Below are 16,388 nucleotides of genomic sequence, written 5' to 3'. Positions count from 1 at the left end.
TTGTTGCTTTAGAAACAATCCGTTAAGTTTGGGCCATCCCTTTTAATGGTAGGATTAAGTTATCTTCTTCGCCATGACGCTCCGTGCAGGACGCGGCAAGCCCCTCTCGTTAAATAGATTCTCCTTCAGTTTACTTTATTTGCAAAATCCTACAAAATTTCTTTCAGCCTGAAAAAAAAAATAAAAAATAAAAAATAAAAGGGTGTTGTTAATGCAAAAACAATTTTTTTTTTTAAAGGCGAAGAAATTTTAATTAATTGACACTCAATCCGCTCGAACAAAACATACCCCAATCGACACTCAATCCGCTCGCTAACTACCCTAAGAGCCATCCACAAAGCGATACAACCCACAAACAAACCCACAAATTTTTTTTTCGTGCGGGCTTGTTTGTGGGGCTTTTTAGGCTTTTTGATTTTGTTCATATTTGAATTTTTTTTCGTATTTGCTAGTTTTGCGTTAAATTTTTGTGGATTATTGGTTTGTCTCAACGAGAGGAATCAAAAGAGTATAAATTTATTACTTTTACCCAAAATATTGAATTTCTCAAAATATTTGGTAAAAGTCTTAATTTTTTACTTTTTTCAATTCCTCTTATCAAGACGAACCAATAATTCACAAGAGTTTGACAGAAAATGAACAAATATGAATCCTTTTAAATAATGACAAAATCTCAAAGTGAAATGAGCGCAAAGTGTAGAAATGTTTGTATTTTATATTTTATAAATGAGAGGGGTAAAGAGTCTGATGAGAGTAGTATAGGTATTGTAAAAAGTATAGTACAACATCACCTTTTCCATCCATTTTCTAACGGAAAGTTAACGGCAGGGGGGTCCCTTGGTATTGTCGGGTAAAGGAGGGGAGGGCAGTGTCATTTCAGAAACCTCAGGGGAGGTTTCTGTTCGTGTCAGAAACCTCAGGGGAGGTCAGTGAAATTTGCCCATTAGTAAATTATCCTATTTAAGGAATATTTTTTTCAAAATAAAATCTTACTGCGTAACCGATACCGTGACTTGTGGTCCTTATTTCTCTGATTATGTCATCCAACTAAATTATGGAAGCTGCTATCTACACAGACAAAAATGCACAGACTGTGCACATATTTTTTTATGGGGCACATTATGGGTCCACATAATGATTCGAACCGTTCATTAAATGTAAAACACTTTTTCAAGGGTTTTTTGTAAAAAATCAGCTCAATCCGATACAGTTAAGGTCTCGATCCAATCATCTAACTTTTTATTGAGATTTCAGGACAATAAAAAGTTAAATGATTAGATCGAGCATCTATAAGTATCGGATTGAGCTGATTTTTCTCAATGTCCTCTGAAAAAGTGTTTTACATTTAATGAACGACTTGGATAGTTTTTGTGGGACCCGTGGTGGGCCTCACAAAAAAAAATCTATGCACAATCTGTGTATTAAATGTCCGTGTGGACAGTCCTGCTAAATTATAGTATAAAACTATAAATAAGAGAAACTTTATTCTACTAGACTCGTATTACAGTTTGACTTTCAGATTTTGAATTCAAAGTTTCAAATTAAAATATGACAATTATTACTCCATCTCGCGATTGTATAAACAAATAAATATCTAAAAACATGAACAATAAGTATCTTTGGAGATTCAGGATCGCTTATACTAAATACAGTAGTTTTTTGCCGTCATGTTTTTTATCGATACAAATTCAAGATGGCTATTGAGATACTAATGTACGTGTTGTTCAAAAAAGAGAGAGATATGCACCTGTGACTGTGTTCAGTTTGAGGTCTCTAAAATCTGTCGTTCATAAAAAAGAGAGAGATGTGCACACGTGACTATGTTTGGTTTGGGGTCTCTAACTAAAACCAACCCCCCTCTCTCTCTCTCTGCGCGGTTTCTTATAAATTTTATCACCAATTACTACTTTTATTTCTTCGCTCATTGTTCCAAAAACATCCGTCAAAATCCGCACCAAACAAAGCCAGCTTTTGCTCTGCAACATATCTAACATGCAACAGATAATTTGCTTTTAAAAAAAAGAGAAAAGAAGGATGTCTGAATGTCGAATATTGACTTGGTGAACGACTGTCACCAATGCCACATTCGTTTTTTTTAATTGGTCCCATCCTCCATCTTCTTCTTTTTGTTGGTGACGAAGGATGGAACAATAAGAAATTCATTAATACTATGAAGTATTACAACCTACCGCGTATATCTAATACAACTGTTAAACGATCTATCACACACGAGTAAGATAAATAACAGATACAAATCAACATGAAGGTTAAACCAACTATAGATTGAACAGACGATTAGATGTCAAAACAACACATGCAACTTGTCGATGAATAACTGTCACGGTAGTTCCACTTTCGACGATGCTCCCTTAAAGAAACTGTCCGATACCAACCAAGCCACATTCCTTAACATTGCAGTGTTTAGAAGTGTAAGGTGGCATATACTACTTTGTTATTATAGGTTTTCAAAGTTTGGTACATAAATTTGAGAATTCCTCGATCTATTGTCCACTCTATATTATTTACATTTATTTCAGATACCCGGTATATTTGTAGGTGTTGTTTGATTATAGGGACTTCCGTCAAGATATGCGTATTTCGATTTGCTTCATGAAAAAACCTACTATAGTCTAATCCTGGAAAGATAACGTTGAAACTCCTTATCGAACTTGGTTAATGCGAAATTTAATACAGTAATATAATATATGACTTAGAAAACCCGCTGGGGGTATACTAAATCCCAAATCCGCTGTGAAGTCTCTTCCACTACTATAATCTTTTTAATAGATAAATTAAGGTATTCGACGACTAATTCGTCGAAAGTTTAAAAATACAATATCTGCGACATTTTATCGATTGATATTCATTATGCGAGAAGAGTCAATTGTACTTTGATTGGAGAAAATTTAAATTTACCAAAGACATATCTCTTAATTACTGGGATTCCGTTAGGATAAAATTAAGTATTTGACTTTTAGAAAGTCCAAAAATATACTCCTATTAATAACATTTCACTTATTGGTGTTCAGTTTGTGAGAAGTTATTTGCAATACATTTATAGACGGTTGTTTGCAGATTGGTTGTGTAAAGACCCGGTATTTTTAATAAATAATAATAATCATCAAAACAAAAATATTATTTTTGCTCGTTAGTTTATTTAATGGGAAAAATTATTTACGTTGTCACACCAATTTTATTTTCGTAATCGATTGTGCACGCGCGCATATCCGGTGAATAATTTTTCTAATGTGCATGTGTTGCACCGGATCATTTTTCCAACCCAAACCCAATTCTTCTCCCTTTTTCCATTTCGTACTTTCGGCTGAGACAAGAAAAAAAAATAGAAAAAATAAAATAAAATTTCCCCATCCTCCAATCAAAATTCGACAACTCGTTTTTACCCGAAGGATATTATCCTCCCTCCAAAAATCCAAAACCCATTATATTCCCTTCTTTTTCCATTTCTTGTTCCCAGCATCAATATGCACGGCAGAGAGAGGGCGAGAGATTGGGAGAGAGAGAGAGAGAGAGAGAGAGAGAGAGAGGAAGAAGAAGACACCTCCATCCTCCACCACCGGAATACTCCACTGCCGTGCTTACCCTCAGCCGAGCTCATTCCCAGCCGAGCTCCATCCGCCGATCCTCCAACCGGCGCCGCTCGTCCTCTCACCATCACCACCAAGCTCTCATCATCACCACCACCACCGATCAGCACCTCCCACCACCGAGCAACCCACCACCAGCCGGCCATCACCACCACTGGAGCCATCTCCACTGCCGTGCTCACCATCACCACCGCCCGAGCTCCGAACCGCCGCCGTCTCTTTCCAAACCCCGTTATGCCGGACGAAAGGTAGTTTGGAACTCACCTCCCTAAGTATATATCGCGTGTCTCTATTGATTTTAGCTTTTCGATATAATGGTATTCGAATCCGATGTCGCCGGTCGAGTCCGGCCGGACCCCCTGGCTTTTCCGACGTAACACAGCCACTGGATTTTTGAAATTTCTTGGATTAATTACAGTTCGATCCCCCGAGTTTGTTTAGCTTATAAATCCAACCCTTGAGTATTAAAGTCTAATAATGTTAGCCCTCAAAGTTAATTAGTTTCGGTTCAATCTAAATTTTATTGCATGATTAGTTATTGCATGATTAGTGTACCAAATGATTTACTTTATCACATGGTAGTGTACCGAGTAATTAATTTTATCGTATCATTATTTTCATGGCATTATTGATTTTATCGCATGATTATTATTTTTTCATGGCGTTATTAGTTGTATCGCATGATTGTTTTTGTGGCATGATTAGTTCTATAGTAAAATTTATTTTATCGCTCGATTAAACATTATTAGCATGTTAGCCTGTATTGTGAAAATGTGGATTGTGTGAAATGTTGTTGTACTGATAGATTGGATAAATAGGTTCCCGGGGTGGTTTACGATGAGAGAACTGATAGACGTTGTTAAGTTAATGAAAATCTGATAATGTGTGGAGAGAGTGTGTGTTGTGAAATTTTGAAATGGGTGACCAGTGATCAAATGGTGACCAGTTAGGGCCATTGTGATCTTGAAAGTACTATGATGTTGAAATGGGTGACCAGGTAGGGCCCAGGGTGCTAACCGAGACCCAGCGTATGATGTGTTGTGTGCGACCCTAACAGACGGTTACGTCATGGGTAACTTAACCCCTTGTTATGGTCTAAGTGAAACATATTCGCCTAAGACCCCGGTGTAGGACAAGCAAGAGGTGGGTTGTCCCATGAAACGGGCGGAGTTAGTGGTATGGGAGGAAAGGATCTTGTGGGGAAGATCTCTAGAATTCACTTATGTTAAAGGATAGTAATGAAAGAAAAGTTGATTGTTCTCTTTGTATGTTATTTTTGATGCGTATCAAGTATATTCCTTTTGCTTGTAAGTTATGGGTTCGGGTGGGTTTTGGCTATTGAGTGTCATTGCTCACGGTACTATGTTGCCCTGGTAACTCGAATGCCAGGTAGCGAAGACGGAGCAGAAGTGTCGTACGATTCGATCGAGTTCAATCCTATTGAGAAAGAAGCTAAAAACCTTGGTTTCCGTGTGCATAGTCGCTCTGATTAATTTAAGTCAACTTTATTTTGGAAGCTTATAAGTTTATTTGGAAATTGTAATATGTTGATTTATTCAAAACGATTGTAATATAATGACATATGCTTTTGAACTAGTGACGTAGTAAATTTATAAATTTCTTTTGTGAAAATAATCTTTTAAATATTTTATTAATGTCTCCGAATTTTCGGGGCGTTACAGGTTGGGATTTTCTAAAAGAGTTCTTGGTTTGGGTAATAGTAAAATTTGTTTTTTTTTTTTCCCAAAAATTTTAAGAGGTAGTATTCATCAAAAGATTCCCATAAAAAATGTTGGGAGTCCATGAATCGGACATTCCAATAGAAATAATGTACAAGCGCATAGATGCGCTGCCCTACAGAATGAGAAAAAACCCTCTAATGGAGGACAAAATCCCTGCAGGAGGACAAACAACTCCCCCCACCCCCCAACCAAAGAGATGACACTATTAAAACAAATAACAAAATAAAAGAAATACCGCCGATATATCCGCTGCTACTTTTTCGCAACTATCTTGATAGACTCGTAACCACCACCTCTGCTTCACAAAATAGGAACACATCGTTGGGACGTGGTTGCCTAGCTAACGCGGTAGACGGCGTCAAGTCACAGATCTAAGAAGATGGAGGCTGAGAACGGTGGTGGACAACATTTTATCCGTAATCACTGAAACCGAAGCCCCAGAACGTCGCCAGAAAACAATTTGGCTTAAAAGTTTCCAATGAATGCTGGGGAAGGATCTCTCCCCTCCCGTGGCCGGAGGGAGGGGAAGGAGGGAAAGAGCTATTGACTGCCAGGGTTTGAAATTTTTTAGAAAGACCTAAAAAGCAGTTTTTTGGGCTCTGAATGTACAACTTCACTGCCCCTAATAGAAAAATTCGTTGATACATAATATTTTGACACACAAAAAATTGTCCCGTTTCAGAACACTTTCAAGAAAAAATAAGTACTTATTTTATTTTTTAAAAATAAAAAATAATGTAAATAAAAAATAAATATTTTTTTTTGCACCATATAAAAGATCTCGATAAGATCTATCAAACAAGATTCATATTACTAGAAAAATTATTTGCGTAAATACATTATTTTTGAGCTTAAAATTACCTTTTTAAAAAATAATTACCTTTTTTTTAGTTCCGAAACGGGCCATCGTAATTATTGAGTTTCTGTTTCTCGAAGTCAAACATTGCAACAATGCCTTTAGGAACGAGTTATAGCTACTACTATTAGCTAGTGCTTTGATATTTATTGAGATTTACTAGTAGTTTTGAAAAGGCAAATTATGTCAAATGCTTACCAAACCAATGCAAGGGTAGGAAGAAAACATCAGGCCCGTTTGTCCAAGTTTTTTTTTTTATTATTTTAAAAATCGTATGAAAGAAAAAAATAGTATGGTCCATTGTAATTATGATTTGATGATATTAAACAGATTCTGTCTCATTTCTTAGCGGCTACATTACGGATAATTCGTCATGAAACAGAGGGTAATTTGTAAATGTTCTCAAACGCAAGAGGACAATCTATAATTTGCAGAAACCTCGGGGTGGCTTTGGACACTGGGGGCTGCTGTCCCCGAATTCGAGGCCCACTCCGGTCTCGATCCGATGATCGAAAACGTTCACTTCGTAGAGCTCGTCGAGTAGAACAACTATGCAAAAAATCAGCTTAATTGGATATTATTAAGTGCTTGATCAGAACCTTTTTATCTTGAAAAGAATGGATCCGAAACACTGGATCAAATCTACTGTAACCCATGGACCGAGAGTTATATGGGTTCCGATCAGACACTTAATGATATCCAATTAAATTGATTTTTTGCATAGTTGTTCTACTCAACGAGCTCTACGAAGTGAACGCTTCCGATCATCGGAGCAAAACCGGAGTGGGCCCGAATTCGGGAACAGCAGCCCCCCAGCATCCGGGTGGCTTTACCCAAAAAAATAAAATTTACCCAAAAAATAAAATGCGAATACTACTGACTAGCCGTCCTATGACTTCAATAACCAACCACCATCTCTCTCTCTCTCTATAAATACAATACACACATCAACTTCGATATTTTGCACTCAAAAATTCAAAGAGAGAGTTCTAGAGGGAGAGGGAGAGGGCGATGACTAGATTACAGAGATCCGTAACCTCGTTCAGGAGGCAGGGCTCATCTGGAACGGTATGGGACGACAAGTTCCTCAACGAATTGAGTGATCAATTGAACCAGAAAGCAGAAGGAGAAAACAAACCTCAGGAAGAGGAGAATCCTGCGATAGCCGTCGGATCAACCAGCACCATCCGACGGAGCAGGTCGATGATCACCACCATCGAGCGGAGCAGATCGATCAGCACCGTCCAAAGGAGCAGATCGAACGGCAGCATCGAGCGGAGCAGATCGAACGGCAGCGTCGAACGGAGCAGATCAAGCGGCAGTGGGCGGGCATTGACCACCCGGAGGGTTCTGGTCTTATCTCCTGCGCTCGACCCGCCGTCCCCGAGAGTTTCTGCTTGCGGGTTTTGCGGGTTTTCCCGTAAGAAGGAAAATCGTCGCCGACCCAAATCCGGTAAGCGTAGAGTAGGATAGATGTGGCCGGAGATGTTGTCGGAGGTGAACATTCATTGGATGACGTGTATTGTGATGGGTTCGTCGTCTTTGAGCGTTAAAGGGTATATGAAATACTGGCGAATAGTATAGGCTATAGGAGTATTTTGAAGTTCATCTCAATAAGTATTTGGGAATTTTGTGGAACACCAAAAGGAGAGAGAAAAATAAAAACGATCCTCTGTTTTTGTTGTTTTTCAGTCCTTGTTTTCCGTCATCTTTTTTAAAATTTTTTTTTTTTTGTCAATCGGAAGATCAAATCAATTCATTAATATTCATCGTACGGCATCTACAAATAATTGAGCAAGCCATACAACAGCATCTGCAATTGATAAAAAAACAATCGCCGCCTTTTGTTATCCCTCATCGGCTTTGTTTTTGTTTTGCGTTTTTTTCGGTTTTGGTGGGTGAATTTTAATTATGTTATGTGCATATATTAATTCATAGTCTTGATTGGGATCATTTCTCCCTGTTTTTCAACTTTTTCTTATTTGCGGCTCATGTAACTGTAAGGCTGACTTTTAGAACTTGGCGATACGAGTAACCTTATCAAGAATCGTCTTGACCGAATTTGTTTTGATTCCTGATCGGAGCAGAGTTTTTCTATAGAAATGGTATTTTAGGCCCACTAGATATGAACCAAATTGTTTCAAGTTAATTTGTTCTAATTAGAGATTAAATACACATTGGATGAAGACGACTTTTGAAATGATGACTCATAATGCCATGCTCTACCGTCTACAATGTGAATGGTTCGAATAATTTAAGTGGATCCTACATGACCCGTAAATACAAACAAAAAGACCATATATAATTGGGCGAGAGCTGAATCCCTCTCCCGTGGTCCACTTACGTGGTGTCACTATTTACTCATTTTTTTTGGATTGTGACTGATTGGGACGGGCTTTGAAGCTGAATCGATTGACTACTAAGAAATGATAGCTCGACTTCAAGACCGCCTCAAACACACATCCGAACATGAATGCATCACAAAATTATTCAGTTCTTTTTGAGGTATCGGTAGAATTCTCTACATGGATCTTATATATGTTGTGGTAGACCGGCCTGCCTCGAAAGTATTGAATAACTACTCGAATGAATCGGTGGCACCACGTGAGCGTACCATTACCATATGTGTCACCGTTTCATACTAATACTCATAGTCTCGTAGTTATGCCAATGTAGTTGCCGGATTGGACAATGGATGGGGACAGAATCCACTTTAGTTCTGTTTGTTTTTACAAAGGTTGTTTCCTAGGCCATTAAACTTTTTACCAAAAATGGAAGTAACAGGAAAGGAATATGTTCTTTGGGAAAAGTGAAAACCAAGGGGATAACATGGAAAATTAGTTAAAATTAGCCGATCATTTGCCTTCGGATCATGACTTTATTTGCGTATCAATCAAACGAACAACTACAAACTTACTGATTTCCTCATCTTCTTTGTTCCCATCGTGAGTCCTTAGAAATTCACGAATGTCTAGGACTGGAAGTAGCTCACCTGATGGATGACACGTACTTGCCATCTACTTCTGATAATGGAATGTCCGTCTATTGTATCGGCTCGGCTTCGTCCAAGATCAACCTTAAAACAGCAATGCTACACACACAGCAAAAGTGCACAGATTTTGTGCACAGATTTTTTATGGGGCCCACTACGGGTTCCACACAAATAATCCGAGCCGTTCATTAAATGTAAAACATTTTTTCAAGAGCTCTCGCGAAAAATCAGCTCAATTCGATACTCATAGGTGCTCGATTCAATCATTTAACTTTTCATTCGAATTTTAGGATAATGAAAAGTTAGATTATTGAATCGAGCACTTATAGGTGTTGGATTAAGCTGATTTTTTGCGAAGACCCTTGAAAAAATATTTTACATTTAATAAGCGGCTTGGATTATTTGTATGGGACCCGTAATAGGTCTCACAAAAAATCTGTGCACAAAATCTGTGCACTTTTGCTGTGTGTTTAACATTTCTGGACTTAAAATAGACTTCATTGCTGTCTTATTTTATGATATAGTACATTTGATTGGGCCATATACCTAGAGTAAAAGGTGGTCAAACTCTGACAGTTTATTACTCCTAAGGGTATAAATTGTTCAATCTTTGACGAGACAAATATAATTCCTCCAAATCTGTAACGATCTTCGAGTAATTTAATATTTTACCTGAATAATTAATCTCTTGTTCTCTTCATAATTCAAAAAAAAAAATTTAAAAATTTCGCTTAGATTCTCCCTACTTTGAATATTTCTCTCTCTATCTCTCTTCACTTATTACCCCTACCATTTTTCAAAAAAAATTTCAAACTCCAATCCAAACAAAGCATAAACTATTGAGTTCTACGACACAAATGACTCGGACTGTCAAACGAAATTTTACATGTCAAACAAGATCGTGATGACTTTTTCTTTTTTTTTTATATTGCATGAGAAATCACATAAAAAATACTCCAATTGAAATCACATACAAAAAAAATAGTCATTTCAGAGGAACTTTTCTCCTAATATATATTGTGGTGTACTAAACCCATGTCAAATAACATATCTCGACAAAAAGAAGGGTAGCCTTTCACATCAAAAGTCTCTTGTATAGGAGTTGATTGCAATTATGGTCCTTTTAGAAATCGAAATGCCAAAGGCTTTGTTCGGTTCTCAACTTAGTTTTAGTTTTTGTTTTGTTTTCAATCATTACCCTACTTCTTTCTCCAATCATTACCCTATTTCTCCAATTATTACTTTCACATCTCTCTCTATCTCTCTCCAATCATTACCCCTATCTTCAATCATTACTCTATTTCTCTCTCTACCCACTACCAAAACTAAACTAAACTAAACTCTCAACCAAACACTACCAAAGAAACTGTTTTTTTTTTTTTTCTTTTTCCCAATCGAAACGATTGATTTCTCTTCTATTTAGAACTTCAAAACCAGCAGGATGCAATATTCACTACTCACAACAGTTTTCAATATGTATTGAATGAAGAGAGCACAACATTGCATCGATTGCTGCGATGTATAGCATTTCCTGTCATGGAATTTACATCACCAATCATCGTAATACCCTTTTGCATTCCAATCTGATGCAACAGATTCAGCTTTCAATTCCAGACTCTTTGAAGCCTCAAAGGAACAAATGTTATGAAGTGGTGTGGACTATCTCTCCGACTGGTGCTTATACTACAAAACACATGTGGGAGGCTATTAGACACAAAGATCCAAAGGCTCCATGGGCCTCTCTTGTTTGGTCTTCTAATAATGTTTCTAAATGGTCTTTTATTTTATGGTTAGCATGTTTGAAGCGGCTGACAACCAAGGAAAGGCTTCACAAATGGGGCATGAAGATTGAACCTGGTTGTGTTTTGTGTTCCCAATGCGGTGAGACTTTGCAACATTTGTTTTTTGAGTGTGGTTTTTCCAGCTCTATTTGGGAAGTGATCTTACATAGATTCCAGATTCACCGGGGAGTTGAGGCTTGGAACATGGAAGTGGCTTGGGCAACTAGTTTTTGTCAAGGCAAAAGTTTCCATTCCATGCTGTTCAAATTAGCTTTTGCTGCAGGAGTGTATTTCCTCTGGACCGAAAGGAATTCCATAATATTTGGGGGAAGGCCTAGAAGTGCCAATGAAGTGCTAGCTCATCTTGATGAAAGTATTATACTTGGAAGCACTTCCCAAACTCATTTGAGAATCAAAGGTTTTGTAGCCAATGGAATATCTCAAGTAGAGTCCTTGGAAATGCTACCCCGTAATTTTGTTCTCTCTTTGTTTCTACAAATGTAGATTGTAGTGAGGTTATACTTCTGTGCAAAGGTACTTGTATTGGGATTTATTCCCTTTGTTTTCTGGTTTGGTTGGTTATAAAATGGTACACTTACCCAAAACATTGTTTTCGAGCCCCCATGACCTGACTGGGAGTAAACTGTGTAATAGTCAGCAAAGTGGCAACCAAGAAATGGAACAGGATATCGAAAACAATGCAATAACAATGTACAGCATACGTCCAAAATTCTTGTTTCTTCGATTCTCTAGAAAACAAAAGGGGTTTATCCAAACAACCCCGTTTGCAAAATTAAAAAGAAACAGAACATTTAGGCCATATCATAAACATTGTGAGACCCAAATTTGGCAAGGTACACAAGACTCATTGATCGTATGAAATGGAGATTTGAAACTGCTAACTTTAACAGGATGGCAAAATGGAAATCATCAGAGGCAAAATGCATGATCAAGTCATATACGGATTCAACTGTGAATTTTGAAGAAGTGCAAGCCTTTTTCCATATTAGCATATATGCATCTACCAAGCTCCTGCCTCCGGACGACAACAAGACGACCTCAGAGATATTTTCTAGCGAGGGCTCGTACTTTTGTATCGAAATGAGACGATGTAATCCGAGAACCAGGTACATAGAGTGGATTAAGAAGAATCTGCAGATTTCAAGCAAATTAGAATAACTCACTCAGACAAACAGAAGCCACAGCGGCTCGATACAGCCTTCATTCCCAAAAGGAGCCAATCATCCGTTAAGAAAATTATGTAGGCTGCAGCATGCTCATTACCATGAATTCAGTAAGTATGCATCAATGTTACCGTAAATAATTTTCTGTTTCATGTGCAGAACTTTTATGTTGCATATGGATGTTGGATGTGTGGAGGGATTTGTTGATGGAAGAAAGAGGTATACCAGGATAGATACTAGACCATTATCCAAATTTTACCACCCTTTTCCCCATTACTAATCATTCCCCTCCACGAATCAAGGATCTAACGTAGCCTTGGTCATTGATGTTAATGCATATGGAAGGACGAGCGGCAATGTTTATGCCACATACAATAGGTACGGCCACATTAGCATGTTTGGCATATTTGCGGCACCTGTCCTGACAGATTTTATGTGATCCAGAGAGTTGCTTCAAAATTTTGAACTCTTAGTACTTAGAAAGAGACTCCACAAAGTTATTATTCAGCGGAACATTGATGAGTAGTGGCGTTTTCCAATCCGAGGCAATATTTCTTTTTGTCTTACATTTACTCGTTAAGATGTTCACTTCAGTCAGGTTAGCTCCTCCTTTACCTGAATCAAGGTAATCCGTTCACTATTGCAATCAAATGTTGCACACAGCGAAACCATCTTAACTTCACTCTCACTCATAGAGTCAGTACCAGCTCTAAATTGTATGAAATCTATTCAAGATGCTCTGTATTTGTGTCGAGCTCGAGCATTTTGTGGCACAAAAGCAGAACTGTGGCCTTATGAGGTTTTCTTACGCAGTAAATCGCCACAATTCCACATGGGTAACTTGTGTTTCTGCGTAGAAATTCACTAAACTGTCATTGAAGGGTTGTTCAATGTTCACCCATTTAGATCTATGTTTTCGGTACTACCCTGGTGGATAAATATGACCAAGTAGCATAGGGATTATGAGAAGATGAAACAGAAGGCGTACTCATCAAAATCAGCATAGAGATGGAATGAGACTGAGCAGGCAAAATTTATTTATATTTCTAGGCAAAAATATACATGAATTCATTATATTCTGAACAGCAAAAAATAAACTGTAAAGGAAAATTTTCAGATACAAAGAATGCAGAAAGAAAAATTACCTTTATATACAGCTCATGGACCTCTTGAAAGAAGCTTTTTATTCCATCATCATTGCGGGAATCATGAAGTAGCATAAGTCGTGTATGTATGATTGGATTAGTTAAGGAAAGGAATATGCATCAAGCTAATTTAAAAAATAACATGCTAAAATCAAAACCAAGGGCATTGCTCAATGCAATCATAAAACTCCAGGCTACCATTCAGTTTTGGGTTTGAGACCCTCCACTTTGCACTAATTCTGCGAACACTCAGATTTTTGGGTTTGAAATTTATTAACTTAGCAAGAATCCAAATGGGGGATTTTCAGCGTATTGGAGACCAACATGGGGAGAGGTTCAAAAAGCAAAACCACAGTATTGATTACATAAAGGGATAGGAACATACAAAGGAAACAAGATCTTACTTGAAATCCCAAACAAAGTGTGGCGGCAGTGGCATCTTAAAATTATGTAACACGCCGATTGATTATGAATAGATCTAAGATAGATAACATTGTTTCCACATACATATAGATCTTACTTCTACGGGAATACTTACATAATATTAACATTGTCTGTTAACTGAAATGTTTCATCAGAAATTATGTAGGATATGACCAGCAGTTACATATACTGAAACCACCAAATCGTTGAACCTGTCGATTGCTTTCAAGAACCTGGATGAAAAATGTTGCATTGGCCAGTGAGAAGTGGTTAGACAATGAAAGCAAAAGATGACGGGAAAATCCACTACAGCAAAAAACCTATTTGGACACACCAAGTTCGCTTAAATGCCCCTAAGATATAGAAACACAAGTATGTTCACACACAGAGAGAATTAGGTGTTGGAAAATCTCACATAGCACTTGTTGTCCATGCAAGGTCCTGGACAATATCCAATGCTGCATGCAAGATGAACTGGTGCTGGTGTGCTGCTTCTTCTTTCTAGCACATTTTCAGGAGTAAAGAGTGTTAGTTAAAACCATTCACCTTTCTCAAAGGCAATTCACATAATCTTGAAGATATTAGAGACATTCTACAGTCAGAAAATAGTCAAACATGAACTAAAGGATGTGCAAACATTGGCATATATGCATGTAGAGGCAGAGCCAGAATCCTTAACTTTGAGGGGCCAGAGTGAAATGGAACAAATTTTGAAGGGGTTACTGAAGAGAAACTACTAAATTTTCATGGAATTTCAAAGCAAAAACTAACATAACAAGGGGCGCTTCAAAAAAAAATGGGGGGCCAGGGCCTTCCTGGCCATTTCCATGTATGCAAAATGGTTACAGAAAACTGAAATAAGCTGCTGGCATTTTATAGGCTCGGGGAATTTCATTCATAAGTGCTACTAAGAAAGAAAGTAAAACCAATGAAGGAAAATTGCACTGAAAGTTGGAAAGTGAATCAAATAAGAAAGTAGAACCGATGATGGAACTAACTTTGAGTGCACTGCCAACTTCAGCTTCATATATAGGTATGTCGTTCCTACTAACAATCATGAAACAAGCTGTACTAGCCATATTAGTGTTCTACACAGATATTCAGCGAAGTTATGTCTTCAGCCTGCAACAAAAAAGAAAACAAAGAATCAAAATTAGTAAATCCAAAGGCTAAAAATCATACCGGAACAAGCCAACGAACACAAATTTTCTGATCATACAACATCCGTACACCATCATAGTTGAATATAAATGAAGTAAATACTAGTACCTATCGATACAATCATGGATAATTGTACCGAATACCGATACTCATACATAGACTAGTTCAAAATAGACAAACCATTGACGAGTGAAATCTTTTTGCCGCATGTGCTTGGGAGTTGAGACTAATAAATATCTTTCATTCAACTTAAGCCAGTACATATGAGTAATATTTCATTTTTAACAAAAGGAAACACGCTAATTGTCAGATTTGATATTCTTCATCAGTTCTCTAAGCAATCTACAAGAAGCTGGGAGATTTTTAAAATAGATATCCTAGAACTGGGCAAACGTCAAAACACACACCACATCATACTTGCCTTAACATCAACTACAATACCAATCAAAACCATTTCAGGCATAGTTCTTGAACATTAAGATATAATCAATCAGAACTAGTCCTAATAAGTTCTGGGTTTTGAATATTAAGACATAATCAACAACAAAATCAGCTCCAAGAACAAGAATCTCTAAAATAAGTTCTGGGTTTTGAATGGTTTGGAATCTTTGGACAGTCTATGGAGGCAGAAAATCCAGATGTAAAGAAAAAGGCAGACCTTGAGAAGACACAGGCATTCAACTATGAATAGGGGACAATATTTATACGCATATATGTTTGTATGTCTACATATGAAGAACTAGGGGAGAAGGATCTGAACCTGGTTTGTTTTTCCGATCTGAGAGCAAGGAGAGAGATGACCGATTGCTTACACTGACGGAGAGGAATCGCTTTGCAAAAACATCCTGAAAACGGCGTCGTAGGGCTTTGACCTGGTAGATAAGGTGTCCCCGGGGGGGGGGGGGGGGGGGGTGGGGGCGCGTGGGGCTACTATTTAATCCCCAAAATGGAATTACTTGAGTTCCGTTTGTAAAATTAATCTTTTACACAAATTGTCAAAATTGTCCTATTTATAAGACAAAGTGATAAAAACAAGTTCTAATTGAACCGATCATGAGTAAAATATGAAATTTTGAAAAAATCTAGTAAGTCTATTAGGGAAAAATCTAGTAAGTCTGTTAGAGCTTAATTCTATTCATGTGTCACATTAATTAAAGTGTTAATGAGTTAGGTTGCATTTTCACTATATTATTGGAATACAATATATAATAATAATCATATAATTTTTTGTTAAATATTAATATTTTAGTTGATGTATACGAGGAGAATAATTGTATCTACGAAAATATGAATTTTACTCCCTCCATGACTTCGTCCGGATTTAATAGTCATTTTTAAGAGTTCGTGCCATTTTTCAATCGATTATATTTTATAATTTATAATGTTTTATGTAATTTTAAAAATATTGTGTTATAGAATTAATTGAGATATATTAAACAATATATATTTGATATAAAATTTATTACTAATTTAAAGATATAACTCATTTTTTATCCAGT

General features: G+C 37.2%; 4 protein-coding genes across 5 annotated transcripts; 3 read left to right on the top strand and 1 right to left on the bottom strand.

The window, feature by feature from the left end:
- The first annotated feature begins 3,476 nt into the window (after positions 1-3,476).
- Positions 3,477-5,237, top strand: LOC131335439 (uncharacterized). Its single transcript, XM_058370775.1, has 2 exons — positions 3,477-3,853; positions 4,995-5,237. Exons 1-2 carry the CDS (start codon positions 3,483-3,485, stop codon positions 4,996-4,998), a joined length of 375 nt encoding a protein of 124 aa, XP_058226758.1. The 5' UTR covers positions 3,477-3,482; the 3' UTR covers positions 4,999-5,237.
- A 1,886-nt stretch (positions 5,238-7,123) lies between these two features.
- On the top strand, positions 7,124-7,894 carry LOC131335438 (MAPK kinase substrate protein At1g80180). The gene has a single exon (XM_058370774.1). It carries the CDS (start codon positions 7,215-7,217, stop codon positions 7,674-7,676), a length of 462 nt encoding a protein of 153 aa, XP_058226757.1. The 5' UTR covers positions 7,124-7,214; the 3' UTR covers positions 7,677-7,894.
- A 2,818-nt stretch (positions 7,895-10,712) lies between these two features.
- LOC131298779 (uncharacterized) lies at positions 10,713-11,480 on the top strand. Its single transcript, XM_058324250.1, has one exon. The coding sequence runs from the start codon at positions 10,713-10,715 to the stop codon at positions 11,478-11,480; it is 768 nt and encodes a 255-aa protein (XP_058180233.1).
- A 210-nt stretch (positions 11,481-11,690) lies between these two features.
- Positions 11,691-15,789, bottom strand: LOC131335437 (uncharacterized). Of its 2 annotated transcripts, none has more exons than XM_058370772.1 (6): positions 15,650-15,789; positions 14,727-14,850; positions 14,144-14,229; positions 13,901-13,961; positions 13,306-13,392; positions 11,691-12,128 (listed from the first exon to the last, which is right to left on the bottom strand). In XM_058370772.1, exons 2-6 carry the CDS (start codon positions 14,805-14,807, stop codon positions 12,036-12,038), a joined length of 408 nt encoding a protein of 135 aa, XP_058226755.1. In that variant the 5' UTR covers positions 14,808-14,850; positions 15,650-15,789; the 3' UTR covers positions 11,691-12,035. The 2 variants fall into 2 exon arrangements, with proteins under 2 accessions (XP_058226755.1, XP_058226756.1); XM_058370773.1 differs by lacking the exon at positions 15,650-15,789 and adding an exon at positions 15,548-15,571.
- Positions 15,790-16,388: the final 599 nt, after the last annotated feature.

This window comes from Rhododendron vialii, chromosome 8a (genome assembly GCF_030253575.1).
Source record: "Rhododendron vialii isolate Sample 1 chromosome 8a, ASM3025357v1".
NCBI classification, from domain to species: Eukaryota; Viridiplantae; Streptophyta; class Magnoliopsida; order Ericales; family Ericaceae; genus Rhododendron; species Rhododendron vialii.
This window is presented reverse-complemented; position numbering and strand designations above follow the sequence as displayed.